This window comes from Oxyura jamaicensis, chromosome 3 (assembly GCF_011077185.1).
Source record: "Oxyura jamaicensis isolate SHBP4307 breed ruddy duck chromosome 3, BPBGC_Ojam_1.0, whole genome shotgun sequence".
Classification (NCBI taxonomy): Eukaryota; Metazoa; Chordata; class Aves; order Anseriformes; family Anatidae; genus Oxyura; species Oxyura jamaicensis.
The window spans coordinates 66,608,907-66,629,209 of record NC_048895.1 but is presented as its reverse complement, the minus strand read 5'-3'; the positions used below and the strand labels follow the sequence as shown (position 1 = coordinate 66,629,209).

Sequence of the window (20,303 nt, the reverse complement as noted above, 5' to 3'; positions counted from 1 at the left end):
AAAGTGAGTTCTGTTTTAAAATTAAGTTCCAGGTGTAACGAGTGCCAGTGAAACCCAGCGTGCCCAGCAGCCTGCCTACTTCCCAGCCCTTTCACTGCCATCCAGGGCTGTGCTCTCCTGGTGCTACGGCCCCTCTGAGCCATGCTCCCAGGGATGCCCTGGAAGGAGGCTGTCTGCTGGGCTGCTACACCTGACCTTCCCGGTACGTGTGACAATGTATTTGTTTCCTAGTCTTGTGCTATCACAGAGAAAAACTTCCAGCTCCCTTCAAGGTGTCTGAAGAAGTTAAAACTTCTTTATTGAGCTCCTCACTCTCAGGACCTCCCATTGTTGGCTGGTATTAACAGTGAATCACAAACAAAGCAGAAAGGACTGCCCGTGTAAGATCTTAACCAGGAAGTGTAGCATACTATGGCCAAGGTATCAGAAACGTATCAATAGTTCTGTAATAATAACTTGTGATACTAAAACAGTGTTTGTGGAGGGGAAACTCAACACTTTTCAAACAAAAAAGATCTTTTATTTTCAAAAAATTACGATATATGGCTTTCATACGTAAAATAAGTGCTTTACCTGCCTAATTAAACTAATATAATTTGAATGTCTAATGTGTGTTGTTTTCCCAGTTGAAAGAATACAGTGATAGCAGTAGATAAGAAAGTTACAGTGATTATGCTACCTCTCTTAACCCTCTTTACTAGCTCACCATCCATAAGATCATACGAGGAAAGTGCTCGGCAGAAAAGGAGAGTGTTTTGGAATGCCTGGGCAAAAGCATCTCATAGGGACCACAGATGCTGTGAATTGCAAACCCAGGACTTGTCTGTGTGGCTTTCTCTGAATTGCTGCTCCACAGGCTATCGCAGACTTGTATTTGGTAACTCAGCGGACAGAACTTCAGTTACGTGTCCTGTGCTGTTTGGAAATACAAACGTTAAAGTATTTGTAGATGGTGCCTAAATCCTAAGAATTAGGATGTTTCCTAACCTGAATGAAATGGTGTTTACAACATAAGCCTAGGACTGCTGCAGGTGCATGTAAAGACAAAATTTTCTGACCCGTAGATGTGTCTCCAGAGGCAAAGGTCTTGTCCCTTTATAAAATGATCTTATATCCATTCAATTGGTTAGCACGGATGCAAAAGCACTGTTGAGATCTGCAGCTAATATGTCAATTGTTCACTGAAAATTCACAACTACTTCTGCAATGAATCTAGGTGCAGTGTCAGGCTGACTCTGTCTCCACAGTGTGCTTCCCGTGTCAGCTTTACTCAGTTTGCGGTGCTGTCTTGTGAGGTACCCAAACCAGGCTGCTCCTTGTAGGGATGAGACAGATATTTGTACACGTTTGTTGGATCAGCAGTTACCTGGTTGCTTGCACAACAGAGCTGTAATCTTTGTGATGTCCTGAAGGTGTCCTCCTGTGCTTCCTCAAACTTGGCTTTTTGTACCCTAGGCGACTGGAAAAACGAGGGAAAAGGATGCAGTGGCCAGCAAGTGGAGGAGCTAATTACAACTAACAGACCTTGGAGTGAGGGTTGCAATCAGGTAATGAATGGTTCCTACAGGAAAACGCTGCAAAGTACTTATCAACTTATTATTGAGTGATAAAAGTTATATACTTACCTGAGTGATGAGGAAATACTTACTCAACAAAGAAGTCTCCATCAAAAACTATGCCATGCTCATTTGAAAATCCACATGGTATCCCCTTTTGAAATCTTGGTGCAAAATGGGGCAAGATAAGTTGTACTATTAGCAGAAATGGAGCTAAGCAGTCAGGCCAAAGAAGAAAAGTCTTGCTTCAGCTTGGCTGCCTGGTTTTATTACCTGATCCCAGTGTTCTCTACGGGTACTTCCAATTACAAAATGGATGCTTATTTATGTGACCAACCAAAATACACTCTAACATAAATTAACTGTAGAACTACAAGGTGATTTCTCTATGTAATTATGCCTGGAAGTTTTGCCAGGGAATGTATAGATAAATAGAACCGACACAGTGCCCAACTCCAGAAGGTAGCTAAACAACAGTACAAGAAATTAGAGATTCCCTTTCACTGTAGTAAAAAACAGGCTATCATTCGCCTAGGAAGAGTAGTAACAGTTCTGCATTGAATTACATTGAACATACCAGGAAAAAGGCAATGTGGCTCCTGTAAGAGGAAAGCTAGTGTCTTTCGAAGCTGTTGTTTTTGCAAATGCTATTAAAAAAGGCTAGGGTTCCTCACACCTAAATTGGAGACACATATATTGGTTGTTGCTCTACACTTTTTGTACAATCAAAAGAGGTAAGCGTGCTGATTCACACCTGAAGCTGCCTGTTGACTGCAGGGGAGGTTGAAGATTGCTATTTTTTAAGCTAATTGACTCAGTCAGCTTCATTTTAAAGGGAGTAAATTACAGCAAAGGAGGAAGACTTGAGGTCTCTTTTTCTCAGTGCAGAATCATTAAAATTTATCTGTGAATAGCACTGAGATCGCGTAACAGTATTGACATGTATCTTAAATAAGGGGTTGCTCTGACACACTGAACACGTCTTGTTTCTAATGCTATAAGGGAATCCTGATATTCTTTAGGAATCGTCTTCTATAGTTTTTTTAACAGAGTTTCAGAGCAAGAATAAAACTGGAAAAAAGTGAATGACCATTAGTCAAAAACTGATATTGGTATTCTCTAGCCATGGTTACTGGAATATTGTGTTTGTTAACAATTTAGTGAAAAGAAAGGACACCCAGATGCCATTTTTTTTCAGCCGCCAAACCAGAAGGGTAAGTGCTGCAAAATATGTTATAGCTCAGAATCCATCCATCTTCACTTACATGAGCAGAAATATTTTTCCCACAGACTGCTGCTTTCAGTTTTGAAGTGTAACTCATCAAAGGAGGTCCCTCATGGAAAGTGTATTCTCATCTCAAAAAGCAGGAAGGTGTAGTTCCAGAGAGTAGCTACATCCAGAGTGGAAAAAAATGGCATTATGTTTAAGAATGAAAATAGATTCTCACAGCACTGTATAAAACATTTAGAAAAAATAAGATATTCATATCCTAAAAAATAAAAAGACTAAATATTATATATTTTCCAGATTTACAATACCTAGTCTTATTATTTAAAGTGATCAAAGATTATTACAAAATTAATTTTATTAATTAAACATGTACATATCAAATGTAGAGCTACTCAAGCAAACTTGAAAATAATCAAAGTTTTTCCTTTCAAAGTAGCAGATCACAAAAAGAGGAGTTTTTAAAAAAAATAATTAAAAAAAATCTGTAATATTGACCCATGTAACTTATTGTCAGTACTTCTCATCGGAGTAATATTTTCCTTGAAGTCTCAAGTAAGTATAGTAAATTTGTTGAAGTAACTGAAAAAACATGGAAAGAAGGAGTCAATCTGATGAAGCAATTTCTACGTTAGCACTACTTTTTTTCTCAAGTATACCTTCTGTGTACAATTCCTGCTGCAGAAAAGAGCCATGCAGTTCTTGTGATGTAATTCTTCCTTGTGTTTTGAGGTGTAAAATGGGACAGCCAAAGCATTTTCCTGCTAACCTGGAAAATTCACTGGCATTCACTCATCACAAAAGTAAACTGAGCAATCCAGGCTGAAAGCCAAACTTTGCCTGAAGGCTGATTGTTGGAGTTCTGATTAAACGTAGAATTCTGCTGCATTTTACCCCAGCGTCAAGTATAGCTGGTTACTTTCCTCTTCCATAGGAAAGCCCAGTAAGGATTAAACGGCTATATTCTTTTGTGTTTGCTCTTTGACTTTTTAATGTCTTTCTGGATAAAACTCTAAAGGGTCAGAGGGGAAACAATTATACCAAGTGCTGCTAATCAGATTTAATGTCTCAGAATGCAGAGACAGCTCCTGAGAACTGAAAGTTTTTTTCTGGCATTTTAAATAACATGATGCAATTTCATATTAATTCTGCACCTCCTTACCTTGGAGTTGTCTGTTGAACAAGTAGGGGGGCTTAGGCAAAAAAACACCCAAGAGCTGAGACTGTATGTGAGCAGAGACATTGCAGACTGCAGAACTGGGCACCAGATACTGGGAAGATCACGAGAACAATGGTATTGTGATAATGCAAGTTCCTGTATTAATCCAAAATGCCAGACGTTAACTAACTTTTTGGGAATACATATTACAGTGCTCTCAATGCCATTTGGTAGAAACTCATTTTTTCCTAGTTTCTTCAGGTTGTTTTTAAGAGACTGATTTGATAGTGGAAAAGCTGCTGACTTTGGCAGACATGGTAACTTCTTAACTTTCTTCTCCCTGTAAAAAGACAAATCCCTGTGCTAGCAAAAAACACCAACCCTTTACTGAAGTAAAAATATGAGCAGGTAAAGTGAATGCACACATTATCATCCAATTACTGTTCATAGCTATTAATTCCATACATAAAAATGTACACATGAAGTGGAGGATGGCAGATAAAGGCTGAGCCCCTTACAAACTTTGCAAAGCATGCAAGAAAAAATACACAACACTCACGTCAGAACGTTATAACAAAATGAGCTAGTGTATTTTATTTCGGGTAAGAGCCAAGAAATCTGACATTTTGCCCAATATGGCTTTCTTCTAAAATTAAAAAGTTGCATATACCTACAGTTGAGTCCACCAGCTACAGAAAATTTGCTGTATGCATCTTTAATCCACAGCAGCATCACCAGAATACAGCTTTCAGTGGAGTTTTCAAGCAGAATTATAAGAAGTTTTAAAATGTTCATTTAGAATATTTTATATTGTTTATATGAAAACATACAAATTTTTTCATTTATACATATACTACATATAAAACTCATTGTAATTAGCAAGTATCTTCATCTGGGTATTTACCTTTGTGCATACAGGGAACAAAAGTATGTAGTTAGGGCTTCAGATGAATATTAAAGTTCAACACCTTTGTATATGCTAACTAAAACCTTATTCAAACAACTCAAACAATTTTTCCTGCTTTTAAAAGATAAGAGATTCAGCTTAAAAATACATTCATAAAACAAAGAGACAATTTTCTCCCTGAGACTACCAGTGTGAATTACTTTGTGGTAATCTTTGAATGAAAAAATACAAAAGAGACAATGGGCTTTTTCAATATACTGCAGCAAATTTCTGGAACAACACTGGCATCATAAAAGGTGTAGATTGGAGAATCGTGCTCACTAGCTGAAAAAACATGTTCATAGATTAGTTTAAGACAAGAAAACCCTTTAATATAGACAACTGAAGGTAATTAAATTTTCAAGATCTATATGTGTAATATGTAGAACTGGGAAAAAGTTATGTTTTTTTTTTTTTTTTTTTTTTAATTTCAGACATGATTTTTATCCAAAGCATCTTCATGCTCAAAATGTAGATTCTTGATTTATGCAGAGATACTTAGTATATAGTATTCTAAAGGTTTCAAACATTTGTTTTTGTTAATATTAATAAAATAAATACATAATCTGTGAATACAGTTTCTGCTTAAATTCAATGATAAAGATTTAGATTATAACTAGAGGGCAAAGTCTCAGAGGCAGCAGTTAAGAAGTCAAACCCCTGCCCCAATGAACAGTGTCTGTTTGTTTTTATTTTATGGTCTTGTCAAACTCACTCTGCTCTGAAGGCTAGCAGCTACACTGCTTTTGATTTATTTCACATTCTTCCTTTGAAATCTTAGAAAGAGGACAGTTTTTAAAATGCTAACATAATAGAATTGGGATGGATTAAACATATCTTGCCCAAATTGGAGAGAGAGTGGGATATATATATTTTCCTTTTACAATTTAAATTGTATTTATAACAACCATGCTATTTTCTAGGGGGGGAAAGCCTGACCTGAAATCAAAGAAAACATTTACAGGAAAAAGGGTGAAAGCATTATGTTTGTTCTACCAAAATTTATTATGTTGTACTTACAAAGTTTAAAGGTTCTTCCATTTTAAATAAAAATAATAGTTATAATTACACACATTATATAGTACCATGTCAAGTGATTCCAACAAATATCACACGAAATACAGTGCATTTTCAAATCAGAAAGACAAATACTTTCTCATTCACAGTGTTTGACAAATTACAGGAAAGCTTGTTCACATGAGGGTCATGCTCTGATAAACAGTCCACGTCACGCTGTGCCACAAGAACAAACCATCTCTCAGAATGTGAAGTATCGGGCAAACCACTCCTGGCGTTGTGGATCTGGTGAAGCCACTGGTGAAGCATCAGTCTGAGGAGGGCTAAGTTCATACAAAGAAAAAAAAAAAATTAACCCATAACTAAACAGAGCACCAAAGTTACGAGGAAAAAAAACAACACACAGAAAATATAGCCTGGTTTTCCTTGGATTAATCATCAGTGTGCGTCTGGATATGATTTAATGTCTCCCTGCAGAATCTGTGATCATCCACTCCATTGGAGAGCATCAGCAGCACAGACAAGTCAGTTCAGCAGCCACATTACAGGGTGGGCAAATAATACTTTGGGAAATGGAATTTAAAATCTCATAAACAGATGTGTCTTTTCAGAAGAATAAAAAGGGTTTTCTTGGAAAAATGCGACTGTATAAGGTCCTCTTTTAGCATCCTTTTCCTGTGGCAAAGTTAATTTTCAGAAATATGATGCAAGCATCATATTCATAGACGTGCTCACAGAGACTGGTTGGCAACTGAACAAAAATACAGACTATTTTAATACTGTACACTGATCACAAGGATCACTTGCATTGTTGTTCATGCATACATTTAATATTTGATAATATACTGGGAAAAAACAAGATTTGATTCTCCCTTGAACCATTAAAATCCTCATTAAATAATCAAGAGAAAAAATATTTTGATTTAAATCTAATTATACAATTAAGTTCCTTTATCAATAAAATCCATAATAAAAAAAATCCCTACTGTATTACTGGATAATACAAAGCAAAAAACATTTTGGAATGGAAACTCCAGCATCACAGTCCATGAGTTCATGCACATGCATATTATAGATACCTGACCAAAGTCATGCACATCACATGCACAGGAAAAAGTAAACTTACTTATTTTTTAAAGATTGTTTTCTTGCCATAAACTGTTTTTACTTATCTATTTTACATTCTATTGTTTCCATTTATTATAAGTAGGTGCTAGGTATGTGGCCTTTCACGTTAAACCAAAAGAAAGCGTCAACAGGCAGGTGTGACCTGGTAATTTTGTACACACTTTAAGCTGCCAACTTGGAGGCAAGAGATCAGTACCTATTAAATATAGCATACAGTGCTTCTTCAGTGCCTTTAATATGTGTAGCCACATAAAGCGAAACAATTAAAATGCTACCTCTAAGAAACCATTTTAAAATTAATAATTCACTATATAAATTTATGAGAGAATTACTTTAGACTTCAATGCTGATTTTAACTACCAGAAACTCAGCATTAAGCATCCAAGCGTGTACGCTTCCTGTTTCGGTAGTAAATTTACGCCTATGAGACACTTGGATATTGGCGGGGAAAGGGGAAACACAAAACATTCATGTAGCACAGAAAAGAGTTTTCTTACATAAAACCATCATCACACAATACTTAATAAAAGAAATCCTGTGCTGGTATCACTTCCTAAATGACAATCAGCAAATAACACAAACATTTAAAACAATTGTTCATATATGTAAACAATTGGAAGCACACATGAATTCTGTTAAGGTATCTAGAGCGTTTTTCAAAGTTCAGGACTTAGGAAGAAGTGAGAGAATACTTCATGTTTCAACAAGTTCTACAATAAAAAGGAATACTATAAAGAGGTTACAAATATTATGTAAAAATTGAAAATTCATAATAGCACTTGTACCTCTGAAAGGTTCGTAAAGCAAGTGGGATTCAGCTCAATACAAAAGCAAAATTTTCCTGAGTTAAGAAAATAAAAAGATTGGTGAGGCAGTGCTCACCTCAAAAACGTCTTGGGCTCTTTGGGTGGTATTGGCTGTGGCAGTGGTTTGCTGCTGTTGAACTCAATATCGTGGATGGGTGAGTTAGGAATGGGGTCCAGGCGGTTAGGATGTCCATTGCCCACTCCGCTAGATTCCAGAGCACTTAGATTGGGGACACTCACAAACCTGTTTGTTGATTTATCGTTCTTCTTCTTTTGCTGCATTAAAAATAACAAATGTAAGGAAGGCGCCAGGACAGATGAGGAGATTTGCAAATTTAGGAGTTTTTTTGTGGCGTTATTTTTTTGGGGGTAGGGGTCAGGATAGGAAGGAAAGCAATTGGGACAGACTGGACTTTTTTTCTAATAGTAATTTTACTATTTGCTTTGACCAGAACTGACCACCACAAATTTCTCACGTTTCTAATCAAGTTGATTAAGTTATTAGGACTTAGTGTAATAATCAATGAGTACATGATTTTTAAATATCTTCCAGTGTAACATGTTGCTCTATTCTAAAACATTGAAGATAGTATTTTTTTCCACCAAGGTTTTGTTAAACCTTTCATCTTTACTTATTTCTTTTCTTGGTATTAGTGAAACAGCTCTACTGTCAAATATAATTACAGCAAATTTCAGTGATGAAAAAAGTAAATCTCTGCAACAGGGTTCACCCCACTACTGAGGCACATTTTGGTCAGTAAAACTTGGAACCTAGAAAAGCAGCTACGTTTCTTTAAATGCAGTTATGCCCTTACAGTAAGCATTATAGCAATCCTGCTGAAGATGAAAATAATACTGTGTGAGAGTTCAGTTTCTTGCTCAAAAATAGCCAGGCTGCTAAAGCTACTACAGCTAACACTTCTAAACACCAGATGGCGCAAGTGAACCTTCTTCCTTTATAATACTACTGATAGTATTCAGGGGACACAAAATACTGAAGAACTTTATTTTGATATCACTGTTTTGCTCTCCATACCACATCATACAAAGGAATCAGTATTTATCCTCTGTGCTTTTATGTATTTAATGTAGAAAAATGCTTCAAATAGTTCTCTAGGTCTTCAATAATAAGTGACAGAATGCCACGTGTTTTCTGACTTCAATATTCCATGTCAACAACAAAATTATTAAGAAATCACCCTATTTACAAAAATAAGATTAATTTATTCTCATGAATTATCTATTAATTGAGTATATAATAAAAACTTTCATCAGAAAGTTTTGTTTGTTTATACTCTTCTGTTTAGCTCTCTGCTATCTGATTTCACTACTTGACCTCTTCAAAGTTGAAAAGTGCAAATGCTGCTCTGTAGGCCAGTGGTGCATGTGCTCGTCAAAATAAGAATGAAAGATAATATACTGAACAGAAAGCTATATATATCTATAAATGTTTTGTTTTGTTTTGTTTTTCAATCATCACAGAGCAAGACCATTAGCTGTAAAAGACTGAACTAAAACAATCCTGAACACTTTACTTCCTCAGGCTGAAAAGGCAAGAATGGAAAAATAATTTGCTAAAAGTAACCAAATGTACGTAGAACACACCTGCAAAGTAATATGCACTGTAATTAAAACCATGTATAACACACACTGTTGTTAAATCTGCGATTCACAACTGGCTCATTTCTGGAAAGTGCATTTATCTATATAAATGCTTTGAAAATACTGTAGTTTGTATCTTATTTTCTATAAAACTATGCTTCTGAAGCAGTCAGATCTGGAAAAACTAAATCGTGTGTATTGTTTCTATGGACTTCATGCAAAGTATTAGAGAACTGCAGATCTACCAATGTAAGGCTAAACAGACGCACTGCATAAATTTGAAAAGCTCTAATAAATACTGCAATGGTTGTAATTTTGTATTAATGTGCAAAGCATGTAGTAACTCATAAATTCTGTCATTTTATTATTTCAAAGAGAATGAAATTTTCAGTTTGTTTGTAATTCATTCTCCAATAACACAGCATGTGCTTTGATAAAGTAACATGTTCCACAATTCATGAAATGAGAGATCAAAATGTTCTGGAATACAAGACTGTTTTAAAGTCTTATGAATTTTAAGAGACAGAAACATATGATAAAAGTATATGAATTTTCTCTACGGAAATCTGACATTGAAGTACTTTTCCCAAACAATTCAGACTTCACACAAAACACAAACTTATACACTCAAGGGTTAAATTTCACATCTTTAGAAAGGAGTGGTTTAGACAAACTTCCAAAATTTTCAAACAACCTTTCACACAAAGACAAAGCATTCAAATTAGTTAAGGCCTAGCAGAGACAGCACCAGGACTAAGTTCCTTTATGCAGGCATTCATAAGATATAGGTAACAGCAGGTAAGCTTGCCAGAGCTGCTGGACTCCTGAAAAATGTCAGAGAGTGTTGACAATTTACAGCAGAGTTTGTGGATAAGTGGGAAATACTCTGATCTGATGTGAAACTGTAAGATTAGCTAAATAACACAGCCTGATCTCTTAAATGACAGAGACAGACTTTCTTTTACACAGTGACATCCTATTTGTCACTGTAGATGGGGGGAGAGCAGTGGACATCATCTACCTTGACTTTAGCAAGGCTTTCGATACCGTCTCCCACGACATCCTGCTAGCAAAGCTGAGAAAGTGTGGGACAGAGGAGTGGAGAGTGAGGTGGGTTGAGAACTGGCTGACTGGCCGAGCTCAGAGAGTGGTGATCGGCGGAGCAGAGTCTGGCTGGAGGCCTGTGACTAGCAGTGTTCCCCAGGGGTTGGTGCTGGGTCCGGTCTTGTTCAACATCTTCATCAATGACCTTGATGAGGGAATAGTGTCTGCCCTCAGCAAGTACACCGACGACACAAAGCTGGGAGGAGTGGCTGACACGCCAGAAGGCTGTGCTGCCATTCAGTGAGACCTGGACCATCTGGAGAGATGGGCAGGAAGAAACCAAATGAGGTTTAGTAAGAGCAAGTGTAGAGTCCTGCACCTGGGAAGGAACAACCGGAAGTATCAGTACAGGTTGGGGGATGACCTGCTGGAGAGGAGCTCTGAGGAGAAGGACCTGGGGGTCCTGGTGGATGACAGGTTGACCAGCAGTGTGCCCTCATGGCCAAGAGGGCCAATGGGATCCTGGAGTGCATTAAAAGGAGCGTGGCCAGCAGGTCAAGGGAGGTGGTCCTCCCCCTCTACTCTGCCCTGGTCAGGCCTCACCTGGAGTACTGTGTCCAGTTCTGGGCTCCCCGGTACAAAAAAGACAGGGATCTCCTGGAAAGAGTCCAGCAAGATGATACAGGGCCTGAAGTATCTTCCCTATGAAGAAAGGCTGAGAGACCTGGGTCTGTTCAGCCTATAGGAGAGAAGACTGAGAGGGGATCTCATCAATGTCTATAAATACCTGAGGTGTGGGAGACAGAAGGATGTAGCCAACCTCTTCTCAGTGGTTTATGGGGATAGGACAAGGGCAATGGCTGCAAGATAGAGCACAGGAAGTTCCGCACCGACATGCGAAAGAACTTCTTCACAGTGAGGGTGACGGAGCACTGGAACAGGCTGCCTAGGGAGGTTGTGGAGTCTCCTTCTCTGGAGATATTCAAGGCCTGTCTGGACACCTACCTGGGCAGCCTGCTCTGAGGATCCTGCTTTGGCAGGGGGGTTGAACCCGATGATCTTTCAAGGTCCGTTCCAACCCCTACAATTCTGTGATTCTGTGATTTGTTCTGCCCAACCTGCTTACCTGATAACCAAACAACTCGATCTTAGGTAAAATTATTCCAATGTCAAAGAACCATGAATTGTGCAAGAACTATATTGCTTTATTTGGTATATGTTTATTTTTTCCCATACTGCCTGTATTTGTGGCAATCTGAGTGTCTACATATAATCTTCATAACTGATATGGATGTGAACAACATAGCCTAGAGAACTCAAGAGAGTGATTCCGCTCACCCTATACCAGATATCTACTCCATGCTCAAGTCTGTTGCAAGCTTCATTAATGAGATACCCCTTGACTCTAACAGGAATTTAGATACACAGCGCACATGTAGATACTAGTATGCAGACATTTAAATTAAGGCATCAATACAGAACTGAATCTTGACCAAAATTTGTGTGTTACCCATTTCCCAAACGCATAAAGGATGTTTCGACTCCAGCTGTTCTCTGACACCTGTGTGAACTTGTTTATCTCCAAAGTGGACCTCACAGCTGGGAAAAATCCCTTCCCTTTCCGTGCAGGTGAAATAACCTATGGATTATTACAAGGAAGAAGGAAATGTCAGAGGACTCATTCTTACTGCTAAAGTGGTGGAAAGAGACAGAATGAAGGTACCCAACTACAGACTATTCTTCATGTAGGAATGTTGTTGGCTTTTTAAGTGACAGGGAAGCTACTATGCCTGTTTGTACAGTAACCTCCATTGGTTGCTATTCACCAGGATGGAGAGAATTGGAAAAGGCTGCTACTGAAGTGCTTTTGCTCATATAGGATGCAACAATAACTAAGAAGGTTGGAGGCTGATTTCTATCTCCTACTGCCCTTACACTCTATACCCAGTTTGTCACTCCAATTCTCCATTATTAGTCTGTCTTTTCCTACTCAGACTCATTCTACACTCTCATCATAATTTACTTCTTCCTCTTTTTACCCCTATTCCTTTTCTTTAGTGTCCCCGCTCCCTCTCTGTTTCTAGTGGTCTTATATCCTGAGCACCATCTGCAAAATAAATTTGTTCTTGCATTTTCCATAATAACCAAGAAAAATCATTTGAAAATAAAACTGATTGAGGATGTCACTGTTCTCTGTTACATAGCTACAGTCCTGTCCTCTGTAGGGTCACTTTTCTGTTTTGACTTCACAGTTTTGTGAGAAGGAACTGTGTTTTATATTACACATACATGTACATAAGAAACAAATATGTAAACAAAATTCAGGAGAAACAAATGGAAACATGATGTTCCTTGTTCTGAACATGTCACGAAGTAAAAAAAAATAGTGATATATGTACATACACACACACACACATTTCTTCTTTTTACTATATGCTAACTTGAGATTTCTTATTTTTCACTTTAGCAGTGAAGCCCATGGAACATACCTTCACCAATGGATTAATAACACCAACATTTGGGCTTGCATTAAACACTTTGTTGTAGTTAGTCTCCCTGTTAACTAGCTCCAGCTGATAGAACTTTTTGTCCTCCTAAAAAGAAGAACAAATAGATGCATTCTCAATCAGTTAGTGGCCAAATCTGCCTAGAAAGTGATCTCAAATAAATTTATGCTTACATTTTTTAAAGAAACTGATATTTCTAAAAAACTAAATTTCATGTTTTTATATTATTATATGTAAATACTAAATAATTTCTATTTATGCAGTTCTGTTGTGTATGTTGCATGAGAGTGAGTATAGCTCAATGGATTATGCACTGGTAAGGATTCAGTATAGTTAACTTCTTATCTCTAGTTACCTTGAACTTTCCTCATTCCTTCTTGCTTCTGAATTAGGATCTAATCAGACTAATCTGAGCAGGGCTGCTGAGGTCTGAGTTTGCGAAACTCAGTGTATCAGGAAATTGAAAACCTTCTTAGTAAGCTCATAGAAGAGACCACTTCTTATATGGCTTACATGGTTCACTTCTTATTCCAAGATTGCAAATAGGATATGTCTGATCAAGGTCATACTGCAATATTTTTTGTAATAATGTGTTATGCTTGATTGTACAAAACTCTTTCCATCTAATTAGTTTTACTATTATGAGACACTGAAACCACAGGAATAATGTATTAAAGAATACAAATACATGCTATCAGCATTGGCTCTTTAACGAATTTTGTACACTTCGTATTAGATTAACATTTATGTCTGTCAAGATATTAAACCAAGAGAGCATAAAAGTCTTACAATCAATTTCTTTATGAGTTGGTCCCGCTCTGCAATTAGGTCTTTCAGTTCTGAGATAAGCTGCAAGTCTTCTGGTCTTGATTCTCTGTTTTTATATTTTTCTTCCATTTCTTCTAAACTTTATAGGAAAGAAAAATATCCCTTTAGTCTGATCCAGTGTGAAATGATGAGTGAATAAAGTCAAAACTTTGATTTGTATAGAAGAGATTTCAAGGAAAAAAAAGCAGAAGATCATTTTCTTTTCTCCTTGAAGTTAGTTAATTCTATATTATCACTGAGCTTTGTCTAGTTAATATATATTTATATATATCTTTGCTACAGTAACTGAAATTTTGTGCAAAATTCTAAAATCTTAACATCCGTCTTGTACATGCAGTATTAGTTCTTTGAAAAAAGGCCTCTTGGAAGCCAGATTGAAAACAAGGCACTCCAAAAAAAAAAAAAAAAAAAAAAAAAGTGGACAGTAGAACTACAGCAGACATAGCTGAGACTGGTTATAACGTATAATAAAAGAACTACATTGCATTATATTTAATAGTAATGTAAATTTTAAAAGCTGGCAATTGACTTTTTTGGTGAGGAAACCAAACAATATCATTTTTCTTTTCATAGGTGAATAAACTCTGAATAAAGACGCATGCTTGTGATACTGGATACTGGCACCATCTTCCTCAGTTCAAGTGGAACATAATGGGACAAAGATATCCAAGAACACCGAAGACTAACAGGTAACTAACTCCTCTCCATAAAAGCAACTTAGTACCATTAGAGTTGAAATAAAGGAATGAGCTGCAAAAGAAAAGCAATAAAACCTGGATATTAGGACATGTGAATTAAAAAGAAATGCCACAATTGATAAATGCCTGAAAAACAAAAACAAAACAAAAAAACAGGAAGAAATCTGAAATGCCTAGTGGGAAAGCATTAAAGGAGAGAAGTGAAATAAGCCAACTGAGAGGGGAATTACACAAGTAACTGCATAAATCTCCTTGTTTCTTTTTAAAGAACAAGTTCTGAAGACACACAATAATTTCAAATCTCTGAAACAGACATAATGTTCATGATGCTGAACATAGTTCTAAAGGAAACTACTAAAATACTTGTCTCACATATTCAGCGTTCATATAGATCAGAGTACCAAGTTTCAGAAGAGATTCAGGTGAAAAAAAATATTCCTAAGAAAAAAACTATGAATTTAAGGTGTCTTAGTCAGCTCAAACTTAATTCCACAAGTAATTTTGACTTTGATTTGCAACTGAAAAAACAGTGTATATTAAATTATAACCTTCAAACAACCTGTAAATAATTTGAGGAGATTATGTAATCTATTTATATAAAACATTACGAATGTGAACAACATGACTGCTTTTATTTGCAGAAAATGCATTTGACTCAGCAGAACAGCAATATGCTCAGCTGGCTTAATTTTTGTGTATACATTTTATGCTAGGTTAAGCTACTGTATACAGATCCCCAGAGTAAAATACATAGGTACGCACAGCTGTCATTTTACTTTCAGATATTCAGAGAACTGTATATGTATAGGATTATGAAGGAGTAAGAACTAGAATTTTATACTCGATTATCGACAGTTTTTGAGTGCTAATATTGTTAAGACAGAATTAGATGCATTTAGGTTTTACTGTCCATTATTAGTTGTTATATACTTAGATAATTTTTCTATCATATACTTAGAACCGGTTATTCTCTCTGCCATACAACTTGTGCTGCCCATACAAATCCCTCAGTGACCACTTTGTGTCAGAAAGCTCTCAATGCCCTGTGGAGTGTTAGCAAGAAACTTTGGGTTACAGACCAAATGGGCTACATCACAGACAGGGATAAAAAATGAAGATTGTGGAAGACAATAAAACTCTGTCGAGACAACATGTTACTACACCACTCCTGAGCTGATGTAGTCTAACCTCAGGTGACATTTTAATTCAGAAACATCCTAAGTATTCTATGAAACTTATATAATCCATTTCAGACACTAATTTTCCTAGGTTTCCTAGCAAACCTGAAGCTGTTTGCATCACTCATTTGGTATAATCACACTTCTAAATAGCTAATATTGTACTTATTTTACTAGTTTTAAACTTGCTGAAGAAACTTGAGTATTCTCAAAAATATGCATTAATGACTGAGAAAAAAACAATATTTGAAATTATGTTTTACCTTTTTTTTTTTTTTTTCCAAGAACAGCACATATTTAGTATCTTTCCTCCTTGGAAATTTTTGGTCTCAAATCACTAACAATTATCCTGGTTAATTTCCCTAAGACTTACAACAATTGTGTTGTCCAACAAATACAGCCTCAGATTTGAGTAAGGTTTTTGCACCTCTGCAGTATCTTCAGTGACTTATGGACACCAGAATGAACTAATGTTGACTCAAACGCAGCTACATACAAACTTTTTCAATGTAACAAAACTTACGAAACTTGTAAAGCTGAATTAATTTCCTTGAGCAGCTCTTGGGTCTTATTAAAATCTGCCAGCATGCTTTGTTTCTCTCTGATGTGATCTGCTGCCAAGACATCCAGCTCTTTCTCATGTTTCTTGCTTAAATCTTGCTCATGCATCCTGTTTAATTTATTTTTTGTTAAAGAAAGAGTTATTCTAAAATCAGACTGTTTAGTTCATCATGAATTTCTGCCATGCTTTTAACGGCTTTTACACAATACCAGACAACACAGAAAGGAATTACTTATTCTTCAAAACCCACAACTTACTGCCCTCCAATCTTCTAGCTTATTTCATTGAAAATGCATCTCCTTTAATGCTTTTTTATTTTTAATAAACAAGCATAATGAATTAAAAAAAAAGAAAAACACACTTGAGCAGACTGTTATTAAAATATGCCAAAGTGTGTAACTGAAATGTAGATTAACTGTATGGTAATATTCACTAACTGTACCAGTAATGGGCACAGTAATGGTATATACTGCCACTTGATTAAAAGAATAAATTAAAAGCTGCAAATGATAAAATATCTTAAGTAAAACAATACATAAGGCAATACATGTTTGAGTTTAGAATGGAAAAATTCATACCTGATCTGTTGGTTAGATTCACTGCGTATTCTAAGAACTTCTTTCCCTTTAAACTCTAGTTCTTTGGTCAATGCACTTATATTGTCATGAAGATGCAGAATCTCTTTGTCCAGTTCAGCTATATGATGGTCTCGATGTCTCAGTTCATCCTGTAGGTCTGATATTCGGCATAAAAATTCTTTCTCCTGTGATATAAGGAGCAGCAGCAAAAACTATTTAGACTTGTCTCTCAAAAGCACATTACTTGTTTTTGAAAGATAACAGCTGAGCAGAATCTTCCATTCAATAGACAATCTTTTTCTTTCCTTTTTTTTTTTTAACACTGACACAAATTACAGTCAAAACTTTTTTTCTTGTGTGCAAGTACAAATAACGATGAAATCAAAGTTATGTAACAAGTAAACATTTGTGAGAGAATTTAAAACACTGTCATTGCCTGTTTAAGTTTGTACATTTCATTACATTTTCCTTTTGCCCATACATACAACAACAAAAACAAATACTACAAAGAACTATGGGATTGGGAATTTAGGAATTTCTACCTCTTGAACATACAATGTGGGGAAGCTGAAGGACAGTCATAGCTGTTTTTCCCCTCACAACCCCATACAACGGGATGAAATAGTATAAGATGTATGCCGTGTGCCCACAAACACTATAATTCAGAAGTCTCTTCTCTAATGCACATATAAATACAAGGGTCAGAAATATCTCACAGCACAATACATGTCGAATAGCCCATCTATGTAAGATGTTTGCATTTACGTGTGTTGTTTTTTTGTTTGTTGTAATTTCTTAGTATAAAATATCACTTAAAATGCCCTTACTGTGTGGTTTTTGTTTATGTAATATTTACATTTGTCCAATAAATCAATAAAAGTCATTCTTTTCGCATAAGATATTCCAATGCAGTTAACATCTGGAAAACTTATCTGGATCCAATCCCAATGGTTTTGATAATGTTTACAAACAGTTTACAAAGAATCAGTAATAGAATCAACCTTTTTCAGGGTTTTCCATTTCCATCTACCCCGCTTCTTAAAGTTTCACAATAATTAATAACATAATAATTAAAACTGTATAGTTTGCACAAATAGAAAAAAAGCAAAGATTTCAAAGTAGTTTTATGTATAATTGTGTTTTGTACCTTTATGCACCCAGGAAATACAAACATATCCTAATGCACAAATATCATTGTATATCCTTAAAACAGTTTTAAAAATAACTCTCTTATTCCCCATAGAAAGCCTATATTGAAGCTATAAGAAAAAAAAAAAAAAAGAAAAGGAAGTTGTGAAAAGTTATTTAAGAAAAATATTATGTCCACGTATTCAAATATTTCAAAAATTAGCAAATAAAATAATCCCATTCTCATTTCTCTGCATCTTGTTCATCTGATCCTGTAAAGTGATAGGCATCCCAATACATGAAAAAACAAGTGATTGCTTTGCCTTCAGTATAACTGAAGTATGTACTTAGCAGCTTATTGTGCTGAAGTCAAAAGTACAAGGCATTTGGTTGGATCAAACACATGCTCTTAAATTTTAACTTGGTTTCTTACATCTTACTTGGGTGTCTCTAAGCTTAAACAGGACATTGAAACTACATCCTATTAAATCCTCCATGTTTTCTTTCATTGTTGCTGACAGCACCACATTTTTGCCTGTACTGCTCATGCTTTCAAACCCACAAGGACACAAGGTACAGGGGAGGGAAAAAAAATAAATAATAAAGGCTCGTCCTTGAATGTCATGCTGTAAAGGCTATATCCAATTAAATGTTTCCTCTACTAACCTACTTGCAAAAGCACTCCACTTCTCTGGTACTGGACTATTAGTAAGTGAATCCTGAAAAGCCTATTCTATATGCAAATGAAGAAATTTCTTTGTTCTCTTCTTTTCAGGAGTCTGGCTTCCTTTCAAATAGAGATGAAGCCTTAAATTTCAGTTACTAGTGGAAAAATTGATTCTGTATAAAGTGAAAAATTAAAAATATAAATGAATGAATCACTTAGTTGCTGAAAACAATAGTAGTCCATACCAGCTTTGGGGGTTTTGTTTTTATATATATGAAAAAATTGAAGTTGTTAGGTCTCTACTTTCTTTAGAAGCTAATTTATCTTTTCCAGTTTGGTGCTGAAAATAAAAGATACTAAGCTACATTTTTGTTTGAAGCAACAATTTGACACCATATCACTTAGATGTTGGAGAGAAATATTTTTATTTTTATTTATTTATTTATTTAAAGTCCTGCTGGCCACTGAGGACAAGTAGAATTTTGCAGGAATCAGCACTTTCCCCCAAGGCAAGTCAGTGTGCTCCAAGATGGCTGCACAACTCTAAAAGGAAACTGCCTTGATATGACAGCCTTTACTAAACTTCTAAAGAAGTTTGCTGAAGGAAGAAAAAGCTAAGCAAAAAAAATTTAGGTTAACTGGTAGGGATGCATTACCTGCTGGTGCTGGCTGACTTTCAAACAGTAAATTCCTCCTTACATTTCCACAACAGTTATTGCCTTCAGCTAATAGAAAACAAATACTGATTATTTTTACAAGTTGCCAGCAATGCCTCCTACCTGTCTTCTGCCAAGTTCTATGCTTCTTTCAAGCTCCATTTTGGCAGCTACCAGTTCCTGTTGATGGTTGTGCCTTAGATGGTCAATTGCTGCTGCATGTTGATGATTTAGCTCTGAGCGCAAGGAAGCTAGTTACCGTGAACAAAAAGAAAAGTTTATTTTGCAAATGTTTACTATTAATTAACAATAACAGTCCAGCTCCTTCAAGTAGTGCTGCTGACCTAACACACGCTGCTTATATTAGCCACATGAAATTTCTGCTGAATAGGTTGAACTCATTCAAGCTCCACAGCCACAGAGGTTTAGTCAGACTCAGATTTATTCAATATTAAAATACGAGCTACTAGAAGATACCTTAGAATGATGGTTTCTCTATCCCTTCTTCAAAAGCATAGCCTATTATGTAAAAGTATTTATAGCCAGATTTGAAAATGGGATCAACTTTTCCAAATGCAAATACTTGAGTATTTGCTATTATTTAGCCATAGGTAACAGAACATTCATTTTTGCAAATGGGTTTTATATGTGCATATTCAACCATCTAAACATACACATGTTGGAAGCTTCTGCAAAAGGAAACTGATGAGAACATTTTAAAGAACAAGTCTCCAAATTGAATTTATAATGAATTCTTATTTGTGTGTGCCACTATTCCTTCTGGTATTTTCATACAATCTCCCTAACTTCAGTGCCTTGGGCACCTCATGATCTTAACTATGTTTGCTCTCCTGATACTACTGAAGCTGGGGAATGATTCATTCTTATTCCAGTTTTACAGAGGGGAAAGAAAATGAGATGAAGTGTCTTCCCTTAGAAAAAGTCTGTTGTAGAACAGGAATTCCCCTTACATTTCTTCAGGCAAAGTCACGACCTTTCCTGTTAGATTATTACC

At 36.0% G+C, this 20,303-nt stretch overlaps 1 protein-coding gene and 1 long non-coding RNA gene across 14 annotated transcripts in view; one reads left to right on the top strand and one right to left on the bottom strand.

Annotated features, from left to right (window-relative positions):
- The first annotated feature begins 297 nt into the window (after window positions 1-297).
- Window positions 298-14,445, top strand: LOC118164300. The gene is made up of 3 exons (XR_004749419.1): window positions 298-346; window positions 1,413-1,547; window positions 14,395-14,445. It is a non-coding gene; the product is annotated as an uncharacterized LOC118164300 (long non-coding RNA).
- Window positions 4,507-20,303, bottom strand: part of FAM184A (family with sequence similarity 184 member A) — a 70,562-nt gene continuing 54,765 nt past the window's right edge. For 2 of the 13 annotated variants that reach the window (XM_035321722.1, XM_035321723.1), the window contains 8 exons: window positions 19,412-19,539; window positions 16,838-17,022; window positions 16,221-16,367; window positions 13,783-13,900; window positions 12,976-13,080; window positions 12,048-12,125; window positions 7,917-8,116; window positions 4,507-6,229 (listed from right to left, as the gene is read on the bottom strand). In XM_035321722.1, coding sequence (XP_035177613.1) covers window positions 6,148-6,229; window positions 7,917-8,116; window positions 12,048-12,125; window positions 12,976-13,080; window positions 13,783-13,900; window positions 16,221-16,367; window positions 16,838-17,022; window positions 19,412-19,539 — 1,043 coding nt within the window. In that variant the 3' untranslated portion in view covers window positions 4,507-6,147. Of the gene's footprint in view, window positions 6,230-7,916; window positions 8,117-12,047; window positions 12,126-12,975; window positions 13,081-13,782; window positions 13,901-14,120; window positions 14,572-16,220; window positions 16,368-16,837; window positions 17,023-19,411; window positions 19,540-20,303 lie in introns of those variants that run through there. The other 11 variants (XM_035321724.1, XM_035321725.1, XM_035321729.1 and 8 more) reach the window with 9 other exon arrangements.